This window comes from Mauremys mutica, chromosome 2 (genome assembly GCF_020497125.1).
Source record: "Mauremys mutica isolate MM-2020 ecotype Southern chromosome 2, ASM2049712v1, whole genome shotgun sequence".
NCBI classification, from domain to species: Eukaryota; Metazoa; Chordata; order Testudines; family Geoemydidae; genus Mauremys; species Mauremys mutica.
Window position 1 is genome coordinate 41,154,548 of NC_059073.1, and position 12,012 is coordinate 41,166,559.

A 12,012-nucleotide genomic window follows, 5' to 3' on the forward strand; every position below is an offset into this window, starting at 1 on the left:
GTTACATGTTGCAGTGATGTCATCTGTTTAGAGCGGTTCATAAAACAGTGCAGATACAAACTGATGTCACATTTTTGGAAGCTGTAATAAAGATAATTCATTGACCATTACAATGCAATAGCTGCGCATTTAACCCTTAGCAAGAAACAACAACAACAAAAACGAACGTACTAAAAGTCAGTCACACACTAGCAATTCAGAGAAACATAATGCCCTTGAGAGCCATCATTCCAAAATGGGCTAAGACAAATTTACAATTTATGTATAAAAAGCCAAGACCACCGTTAACTTTCTTGTTTAGAATTAAAATACTTCCACATATGTGCCACGATTGGTAAAAATTAGAAGAAAAGTTTGCCTAGGTACAGCATTTAAATGTTAAATTACTTAATCCAGCTGTTAAACATGGATCTATATACATTTATGAGATCTCCTGAGGCATCTGCTTTATTATAAGTTCTTCTTAGTGCCAGCACAGAATGAAGACTACAAGAAGCAGTTAAACAGGTCTCCAAGTAGACTCTCCAGAGTAGAAGATGATACAGCATGTGTGCTTTCTGGTGACTTGTAAATTTTTATAAATGAGGTATGGTCATTAGACCAAGAATTACTTGTTTGTAAAAACTTCATTGATATAATAAATTCTTTAACAAGAGTGACAGAAACTAGGTTAAGAGTTGAGGAGCAGTGTAACAAAGTATAGTGCTGAGCCCTTCATAAGTAAACAACAGAGGAAAATGATTTTGTTAAATTAAGCACTCCAATGAAGCAATAGGCATTTTTACATAGGGGTGTCAGTAACTTATACTCCTTTTTATAAAATGGACAATAATTTAAATATAAAATGGATAATAATTTAAACAAAACATCAGTATTTGAAAAATACTTTAATTTTTAACACACATGTTGATGCTAATACTTAAAAGAAGCTTCCCACTTGTAACAATTGGCTTACCCAAGTTCTCAGCATTATGCAAGTGAAAATGTCATTTACAGATGGAGAGAGAACATGTGTTTATTTCTGTGTGGTCCCCCACCCCAGGGTCCCTCCCAAGAGGCACAGACCCAACTTCCAATCCAGTTGTGGCTGAGAGTTATTCTAACTGTTGTGTGTTTCTCTCTCACGCACTGCCATTTATTATTGATATAGTTTTTATGTCTTTCCCTGGCTAACTCTTTCTGTCATATGTTCATGGAAAACATGATGTGTTGTATACAATATCTGCAGTGAAAACTGTCCCTCTGCGGTTATGGATTTCTTGTAGTTTGATAATGATTGTACTCTGGGCTTAAAGTAACCTAGAAACAATGATTCTACAGTTAACAAAAAGAACATTATTCCCACAACTTAGGGCCAGATTCTGATTTCACGGACATCAGTTTTACACTTGTGGAATGCAGATTTCAGAGGAATTACTCCAGAGCCAAACTAGTGTAAGAGAGATAAAATCAGGCTCACAATATTGTAAAACCATTGAAGAAGAGACTGAGCTGTACACAAGCCTTTTTACCAACCAGATATAAAAAAGATTACCAAGCATGTTTGCTTGTCATTTAATTATTTATTATCTCCAGATTAGGTCAGGGAGGTGTTCTGTGTGTAAAGAGAAGTGTGGGGATAATTTTTCAAAATTTTGACTCTAAGGCAACTCCTCATATTCCACCCACAAATAACTTTGGCTTAATGCAGGGGTTCTCAGACTTCATTGCGCCATGACCCTCTTCTGACAGCAAAAATTACTACATGACCCCAAGAGGGGGGACCTTAGCCTGAGCCCCACTGCCCTGGCTGGGGTATGTGGGGGGAGGAGGGGGAAAGGGGGTGTGGCGGCAAAGCCAAAGCCTGAATCCCACCACCCCTGGGGGGGAGACTGAAGCTCCAGGGAAGGACGCCTGTAACCTGAGCCCCACCACCTAGGGCTCAAGTCTTTAGGCTTTGGGCCTGAGTGGTGGGACTTCGGTTTGGGCTTGGGCTCTGGGCGGTGAGGCTCAGGACTTGGGCTTCTGCCCCAGGCCCAGCAAATCAAACGCCAGCCCTGGTGACCTCATTAAAAAGGGCTCGCGACAAACTTTGGGGTCTCAACCCACAGTTTGAGAACTGCTGGCTTAATGAATCAGTATATCAAGAAAAAGAGGAGAATGCGCTCAGATTAAAAGCACCACTCCAAAAGTCAAAAAAATCATTTAAAAATTGGCTGACGTTAACTTAATGACTGATTTGTCCTCAATATGTATCTTGTTCCCTTTTTTTAACCCTTTAGTTTTGGAGCTGAGGATTCATGACACCAGAAGCAAATGCTATTAGCAAGTTTAGATCATTTCATGGTACTCTTTCACATATTTTACTGGCCCAACATGCATTTACGTAGATCTGAAAGGATTTACCATAACTACTGCTAGTGCTTAATCTACTTGGCATGCCCATCCCTCTATTATAAAGTTGGGGTTACCAGTATATCCAAAACCAGAATTCAATTCCCTGCCTGGAAGCATTACAATTTAAATGAGATATTCCCACTACATAATTCTTTTTTTTCCCTCTCAGATTCTTTATTTAAAGAAAACACAACTCTTTCTTTTCTGTAACAGATCAAGCATCCACAAAATAATGCTCTAATTCAATATATTATTGCTGCATTACATTTACTGTTGAAAACTCTCTTGCAGCACATATGTTTCTGTAACTAATTCCCCTGGCTTCCAAAAATTACTTCATAGTACATTCTATGTTTCTGGTGCTACACAAGACTGTGATCTCAATGCAAGAGAGCATGACAGGATGACTTTTAAGGGAGAAAGACAACATTTATAGCAATTTAACTGTAGTATTTTAAATCTTTTTGCAAGGAAAATAGCTACTGATTCATATAAACAGACACGGCAGGCTGTATTTCATGACCAAATCTTAAGAATATTCTTTAAAGTTAATATTGAGATCTCAAAATTATTGAAACTCACCATAGCCGGTCTGGGAGACAAGTTCAGCTGCTCCTCCAATTGGCTTAGTAAACACTCCCATAATTCCTTTTCCTACACCAGAGATAACACCTTTGGCCTTGTGCCCTGCCGAAGCTTGGGCCTCAGATATTTTCTGAAAATTCTGCATTGGCTGATCTACAATACCAGCAATTGCTCCTGAAAAAACAAGAGTTGCCAATAATTAATGAAGATTAAAATCCCAGAACAAGATCAAATCTGAACATTGGAAGAGAGCTTTGTTTGGATTGAACATTGCACTCCGCCCTCTGCTACAGCTATTTAGCATACATTTACCAGTTATCTAAACAGTATCTTCGCGTTTAGACTAAACCTCCGCTTCCCCCTCACATGTCTCACTCTTTAAACCTTCAAATCACTTAACTTCATAATATGTTCTTGTCTTTCAACTACTTTTTATTAAATGCCTTTGCTGACTTGATATAATGTAGTTCACTCTATATGTGGCTTCTGGAAATGTTGGGAGTGGAATAAATATCCACTAGTTTTGAAAGACTTTTAGCAGTTATGGAATTGAGATTTTCATGTAAGCCTAAGATTGACTTCACGAGAATAAAAACTGCTTGCATTCAATAGATCATTTTTATATTCTCTTCCACTGCCAGAAATGTTCATAAGCTAATGCAACTTTTGATATACTACTAAGATTAGTAGAATTAGACTTTTGGACTTTTTGTTACTCTTTTGTTAAAACGACCATATTTTACTTTAATGTGCATGGTTCAAACTTTTACAAGTGACACAATGACCTCTCCAGCTTTTAGTATCAACAGAGGACTCCAACTTAAATCTTCCTAAATGTAAACAGGTATGTGAGGTGGTACATTTCTTTGATCTTGAGTTTACTCAAGCCACTTACCACAGACATGTCTCTAGTTATTGTAATTTTGATAGATAAGCTATTTGGAAATCACTAAGAGTACAATGATTGGACAAAGTGACAGGGTGCTAGTTAGATAACATCAATTAGAGAATGGGCTGCCTGATCTAAAGTCCTTTGCTCGCTGCAAAGCAATTCACCGGGTGCAAGTTTGAAGACCCCTCAGATAGCTCTCAGTTTGCAGTTCCTGCTGCAAATATCAAGATAAAGCAGCCACTTAAAGACTAAGAAATTGACTGGAAGTGTTACCTTTATAGCCATGCATTTCTCCTAGAGCATGGAAAACTCTGAAGATCTCACTTTGTATCTGGCACTAAGTGTGCACTTGGGGGCAAATGCACCCAGGAATAATTCCACTGATTTCAATGGAGTTACATCAGGGGTGCATCTGACCCAATATGTTTACCAGACTGACATATGCTAGCTAGCCCCTAACTGGTTTTAAAATGATCTTAAGAAATGGCCACTGGATTAATGAAGGAGCTGCTGATTTTGAATGATGAGAACTGGTGTATTTTCCAAATAACAAATGAGATTGGGGAAAAAGAACGTTCAAATTTCCCCCTATTCTTGTTCTCTAAAACATTGTATCCCCAAAATGCATGTAATATGAAAGCACTGTAAACCTTCCTCCAGTTACACACACTTCTTCCACCTTTTATGTGTACATCATTTCCCAGAAAAATGTGTTTGTATTGCTGCCTCCTTGTTTGTAAGAGACCTGCCCACTGTTGTGAACACTCATCATATCTTTCATTTCAGTCACATTTTTAACTCTTTGTATTATAATGCCAGGCTATGAAGCTTCCTTAACTATATGCTGTGGAAGAGATGTACTTTTCAATTCAGTTCCATTTCATTAATCGTTAACAGCTGCTCATGCTTGTTGACTTCAAAATACACCGCAACACCCCATTGCATAAACAGGAGCTGTTCATCCATTCTTTGCTCTTGTACAACTGTTAACACATCTGAAGAAACAAAATAATTCTTTGTGTAGTACTAAGTTCCAGTATTATGTGACTTCATGACCTCTTTCACCCAACCTACAGAGGTCATGCACTGCAACTGCACTCTCAGAACAGAAGTTACTGCCTTATTAAATGTAATCCACCTAAATCCTTGCACTAGTAAATTACTTACTGTAATACACTTGAGCAATGTTATAAGGTAATAATGAATAAGAGCTTACTCCAAAGAACTTGTGGTGTGCTGCACACACTTCTCTGATGAATTCAGGCCCAGAGGACAAGACAGCAGAATGGAAACTGCTGTGACTATGATGCATAAAATTATTATTTATATTGTGCCCAAGACAATACTACCACAATCCATATAATAAACAACAGTACTCACATCTAACTGACTTTTGGTACCTGTGGTTGGGTCTCATCAAGCTTCCCCAGAGAAATGTAGGGGAGACTTCCTTTTGGGGGTACTCCCACTTCCATGGGGTAGCTGGACCCATGCAGCTCCCATCCTCCCTCAATCATGTGGTCTCAGGAGAGGAAGAAGTTCCCAGGGCAGAGCAAACCCAGGAGCAGAGACTTGCCCCAAGCAGAGGCCAGAATCAGCAATACGGCTAGAGATGCACACATGAAGCCTGTCTAGGTCTCTCCAAATCTCCTAGTACCTAGAAATGTGCAGAGAAGACTATCCTCTGAAGGCAGCTGGCCCTATGTGGCTCTATCCCTCCCCACTCATATGTGGTTGGCAGAAGCAGCAGGTCCCAGGGTGGAACCAGCCCAGGAGCAGAAATTTTTTACCAGCAGGAGCATGGGGGACGCAGAGGCTCAGTTAGGGTCACCTTTACAGCTCCTGGACAATGATGAGGTCATTAGAACTACAACCTCTGTAGTTTGTACCTTGGACATCCCTGCCCCCCATTTATTGTCTGTTCATTCCAACTGCCTCCTGTTCTCTTTCACAGGCCCTTCATTGCCAGGCCACTCTCCTGTCCTCCCAATACAATAAAAGCAAACCCCATTTCCCTTCTTTACCACACCAAAAAAATTGCACAACCGCTATGACATCTGCCAACCATCAACCTGATTACTCTGCTTTTATACTGTATCCCTGCTGACTGAAAAAAAAAGTGGTATTTTTATAACTACAAAATGTGTGTTCAGGGCAAGTCGAAGTTCCTTGCCAGGAACAAAAAGAACACTCCAGTGGAACAAATGCTCAGAGTGATGAACAGTGTTTGGAGTGAAGAGAAAAGTCAAACGGCATAGAATCTATGTAAGCTGTTCTTTTGCTCACAGTGAATGTTAATGCCGCTTGTTCTGTATTTCATTCAAGATACATTCATTTAGATCAATATGTTACAGGAAAAAATCCTTCACTATGAAAACAATGCATGTGTCGCTATTCAGTTAAAAGCTGGCAGTAGAGACATAAACGTACTTTTGTCAGTTGTGTGACACAAGTGTTCTAGTTTCTGAAAATATGGTCAGAAAGTGGTTGCCTTGCTGCAAACAACATGTGCTTTTTTACTGAAATGAACGGGCCCACTTGTGAATACAGTTAAGCATGTGCATAAATATTTGCTGGATTAGGATTTTAGACTGCAAGATCTTCAGGATAGGGACTGTCTCTTACTTTCTTGTATGTACAAAGCCAAGCATAATGGAGCCCTGATCCCAATGGATGCAACTGTAATACTACCGCTATTATGGTGAATAATAAAGTTTAGAGAGACAAGGTGGGTGAGGTAATATCGTTTATTGGATAAACTTTTTTGTGAAAGAGACGAGCTTTTGAGCTTACACAGAGCTCTTCTTCAAATCTGGGTTGTCTGTAATGGAAATCACAGCTTCCAAAAGCCAGGCTTTACATTGTCTAACTACAAAATTATTAGTTTGTTCATGCTACATTCTACTAATACTACTAAACAAGATTGCTCGCTAGCATGAAGTATAGTGTGAGTGGAGTGTAGTGTCCTCCTTCAGTTTTTCTGAAACGTCTGTTTCGCTAGGGTTAGACAGCTGTTCAATTACTCAAAAATGTTCCATTTCATAAAAAGGAGCTGATTCAATGCGGTGTCTTTCACCAGAGCCAACATTTTTGAAACTGATCCCATAGCATCAATATTCTCTCTCACATAATTATTAGTTTTGATTTAAGGCATGATAGTGAGATTAATGCTATACAAAATGCAAAAGATGACATGGCCCCCTGCACTGAGGAGTTTATAATCTAAATACCACAATCTACACTTTTATATTTTATATACTTTTATATTGAGATCTATAACAGAAAAACTGCCTAGACTCTTTTGATATCAAAAATATGACAGAAAACACCCAGCAGTCTCCTTGTAACTAGAAAATAAGAAAATAGCGAGCCAGAGATAACAATCAAATCAAACAACACCCTGACAGTGCTTGAGTCATTTAAAACTAGACAGAACGAAGCACTTAAGAATGCACTGTGGGGAACAACTTGCACTGAGAAGGAGACAGAGTACATGACTTTGGCCCTGATTCAGTAAAGCACTTAAGCACGTGCTTAAGTGCTTTGCTGAATTGGGGCCATAATGGGCTCGATTGTCAAGCAAGTTAGGTGTGCAAATGTGCACTCATTTTTTTTTTCTGTGCAATTACCACAGATACATATGTAAACCAGATAATTGTGCACACATATGACTAAAACTGGCCATTTGCATATGCAATTACCCAAACTGTCTACACATTTGGGGTGACTGGAACACACATTATGCTGCTTTGATCATCTGATCCTATAGGTCTTTTCCATGTTTTTTTCATTTCTATTAATCTATGCAATCATTGAAATTATTTCTACGAAGGACCTAGAAATCCCTATCTTTAGATTCATTCTGAATGCTTCCTGCTTGCGAGAGAAAAGAACACAGCAGCACCACTTCATTTCACTTCACTGTACAAGAAAGACACTGGAGGTATTTTTTTAAGCATTCTATAAATGTGCTGGTAAAGCAAACCAGCGCTGCAGCACTTTACTCCAACCAAATCTGTTTTGGATGGATTTCTAAAATCCCTAAAACTGAATGGTCAGGGGAGAAATGTCATTATGATGTATCTGTAACAGCTGGAATTTATGTGTATTATGTACATAACTTAGATGCCTAGTGTTTGTATACTTAATAGAGAATCAGTCTTTTTGATGTTATTAAGAAAAAAAAATCAAGATTTGTGTCTGATACAATTGTGATGTCTGCTGATTCCTCACTGATACTGACGAGCTCCATATTTGTCAATTCCCCTAGAGTAACCACAGGTATTTATTTGGGAGGTTAATTATTTCTGTTGCTAAGAATAGTAGGTATTACTTTAGCAGTGAAGAATTTGTAAACAGAACCATGGAGACAGAGAGTACAAGTTCCTTATTCCTGGGACTGTTGAAATTTTAAAATAAAACAGCGCTGCAACTGCAGTCTAAGCCAACATGTAAACTGCTGCTCTTCTTCCGTATTTTGAGGAACAGCAGCAATTAAAAGCAAGACATTATTTGGTATTTAGAGGAGTACTGTTTAAGTGCAAAATTAATAACCTCATATTTCCAACATAATGTTTGAGTTCTTGGGTAATCAAGGAGGCTCCAGTATTCTAATTCCTGCTATTTTCATAAACCCAGAAGTATCCACATAACCACTGTAGCCTTTCAAAAAGATATTAGGCTACTTAGTGCACTGTGCCTGGATGTATGTGACAAGTGTGGTGTAATCCACTGGTATGTGTGTCTTACAGGTTGCCTGTATGAGCCAATCCAGAGGATATTAGTTGTTACAGCCCCCAAGGACAGAGTGTTGGCTCTTTAGCTCAAGTTGTAGCAGCTCTTGCTTTTAGCTCTGCAGTTCCCCAGTTCAATCACCTCTGTGTTGGCCAAAAGGGTGGCCATCACATTGGCCCGTGGTCTTATTTGTGACTGAGCTAAGATCACTAAACTATTTCTCACCAGCATCCAATGCTGGACTGACGCAAATTGAAATCTTATGTTCTTATGTTATGTTCTTATGCAGCTACTCAACTTGACTGCCCCCAGCCCAATAAAAAAAAATTCTCTAAACTGCCTATGATTTGCAATATCTGTACCAGTTTACTATTGGGTAGTGGCTACTAATATATGAAATTGCTGCTTCATGCACATTTTCTCTCAGGACACTAGCTTGCCAGGTTACAGGCATTATCAAATGACAGGGCTTCATATCATCTACTGTTTTTGCTTAAAATAATTTTCAGTAACTTAACCTGAACTTGTAACATTTTACCACTTCCTCTTTGGGGCTTTCAGGGTTGCGGTTGTAAATTTAGGAGTTGTGTATAGTCCTGACGATTAGGAACGAGGACAAATCCTGTCAAGCTCGTCTCTTCTAACCTTTTGCTCTGGACTGTTTTTCAGTCACTTTGATCTCTAAGGGATTCATACTCCTTCATATGCACTAAGGCACCTTGCCAAAGAATACAATTTGGCATTCCTTTGCTAGTGTGACAAATAGAAGTACCCTACAAAATCCAGTTCCTGAATGCTTTAACTAGAAAACTTCCTTTCAGAGATTTTCCAGAGTGGTTTAGTTTTCAAACTTTTATGTAATATTTTGAAATATCCATAGTGATCTTCACCTCTGACCAAACCATTTGGCTGCTTGACTAATATAATTATACCGAGTCAGTCCAATCTGGCTTTCTTTGCAAAAGTAGAATTCTTCAAAGTTTACTTGACATTTGCACTACGCTCAAGTGGTTTTCAAACAAAAACAAGCATCTCTGATATCTATTGTGCAGTAGAAAACACAATCAGTTTTAGAAAGTTTTCCTATTACTCACTGGAAAGTAAATATCAGAATGATGACGTCTTTGTGCTGATTTGCCTACAAGCCAGCATGCCCAATACAGGATTATTCTTTCATTTTGAGCTATACATCATGTACCAATAGAAGTGTTTCACAAGAACAGCATGAGAATATGAAGTTATTCTATATCTGCAATTATTATTAACAGGAAAACCAGTATTTAAACTCACCCTAATTCTGGATAAACAGAAACAATATCTCATATAAGTAACTCTGTGGCCATTTAAGAAAGTTTTGGCCTTTGTGTCTCTAACCTGCATGCAACTGTACAAAAGACTGATGAGTAGTTCATAAATATCCAGTACAACTATAGTAAATTGGTAACAATACGTTACCTAAAAGGCTGATGCCTAAGCGGGAAAGCCCCTGTCTCAGTCCTTCTCCCAAATTCTCTGGAAGCTGCCTTCTCCATTCTTCTTGTCTGTTATAATGCTCCTCATCCAGTGACAGACGATCCATATTCCGAGCAAGACTTGTTGCAAGATTGGTAATTGATGTCAGTGTACCTAAAAACACGTAGTTATATGTTTGAATCTGGATCAGACTGTTTTAGTCTAAGTCTCACTGAAATATGCTTACCAACAGAACAGCAATTCAACTGAATAAGTTGCCCATGTGTAACATACATTTATTATTATTTGTTAAGCAACATCAATGTGCTTCATTAGTGCACATCATACCTTTTACATTGCCCTTCACCAGGCCTGCCTTACTAGTGACAATCACAGCTCATCCACATATCCTTCCCTGGTTCCCAAACTATTACAAGTCTGACATGAGCATAACGGGGATGGATGGAAAGGTAAACCAAGATTCATAAAATGATCCTATAAGAGCTTCTCTTGTATGAATCTGAATTGCTAGCAAACAGCTAATACTTTGTTTTCTGTTGCTGACCTTGTTATGCCACAAGATGGCACTGTTTATGTATCCTTGTAAAAGAAAAGCTGGCTGTGTTTTAAATTCAGATCTGCCTTCACGTCAAAATGTACTTACAAACGTTATGACAACTGCATCTACATTTTTTTTAGAAATAATAAATATGATGAGGCAACGTAGTGTAGAATTTCTTATGTTTAGCAGAAGTACTGAACACCTTTAATATTTCTGTAGTTATCACACGGAATAATGGCCAAGCCAATCTTGGTTTCCCCAATGGGAGGTTTAAAATTCTGAAGTTTCTGAAACATTCTAGCATACTGTAGTCAAGAAGTGATCTGTTTAATACATAAGACATTATATATGAGCTTTGTTATCCTCCCTGCATTTCTTTGCAATCTAACAAGGCAAACAAAGCTGCAGGCAATTTCATTTTAAACTTTAACACATTCTTTAACAATGCATGACAACACGGCAGAAATAGGAGCAATGAAGTGAAAGATCTACCTTTGGAAATGTGTTTAACAAATGATGTTGTTCCTCTGGAAACTCCACTGACAAATGCTCCTGGGCCTCTGGTCAGTCCCTCATATGGGAGCCTAAAGAAGTCAGCTATGCCATTCCCTATACTTCGCACCAAGCTAGCTGGGCTTCCGAGAATTTCTAAAGATCCGACAACCCAGCCTGTGTGGAGAAACAAGACAAATGTTACATTCACTAAAATTGTGGAAGCAGCAGTTGTGAAAAAGTTATTCCTTAATTCCCCCCCCCCCTTTTTTTTTTTTACACTAGAATTCACCACATTATGAACTTCCTCTGAGCAAAACACGGGAAATAACTCATCCACTATGAATTCAGAAATGACAATCTTTCATACTTTGTAAATCAAAGAAATCCCTTTGGCAAACTCACAAATAGCTTTGGAATGACTTCCTTCCATGAGCCTCCCGTATTTCTGCTAAATGTGTGCGTGGAGAGATGGAGGCTAGATTGAAACAACTAGGAGCAACAGTACTGGAGGCTTAGCTTGTTTTGCAGGCAACATAGTGATTTCTCATCCTTATGTGAGAGAATCATGACAGCCAGTTTACAGCGATTCAATGTACAGACTTATGGGAGCATGGAGGTCAATTGCTTGATGGGGTGTTGGAAAAGGGGATGCAGATTTTTGACAAGTGCATGAGAAGTTATTTTTCATCCAACCCAACCCTTCTGAGCTGATCACTTTCTTCTTGAGCCTAGTTCTAGCCAGACAAATGTCTTTTTCTCAGTACAGTTGTGTAAACAGCAATGACATATACATGCTGATTAGATTACTCATAAGGGAGTATTCCTTATGAATATCCCAGGAGAGGTATCTGGAGATCTGGTTTCCTATATAAATACAGGGTTGCCAGAGGCCAGTCTGATGGCCACTGTATAGTGC

The 12,012-nt window shown here is 38.7% G+C and overlaps 1 protein-coding gene across 1 annotated transcript in view; it reads right to left on the minus strand.

Moving 5' to 3' along the window:
- VPS13B (vacuolar protein sorting 13 homolog B) overlaps nucleotides 1–12,012 on the minus strand; it is a 902,514-nt gene that overhangs the window by 11,076 nt on the left and 879,426 nt on the right. The window contains exons 57-59 of the mRNA XM_045002958.1: nucleotides 11,094–11,270; nucleotides 10,043–10,213; nucleotides 2,959–3,135 (exon numbers count right to left, since the gene is read on the minus strand). Coding sequence (XP_044858893.1) covers nucleotides 2,959–3,135; nucleotides 10,043–10,213; nucleotides 11,094–11,270 — 525 coding nt within the window. The remainder of the gene's footprint in view (nucleotides 1–2,958; nucleotides 3,136–10,042; nucleotides 10,214–11,093; nucleotides 11,271–12,012) is intronic.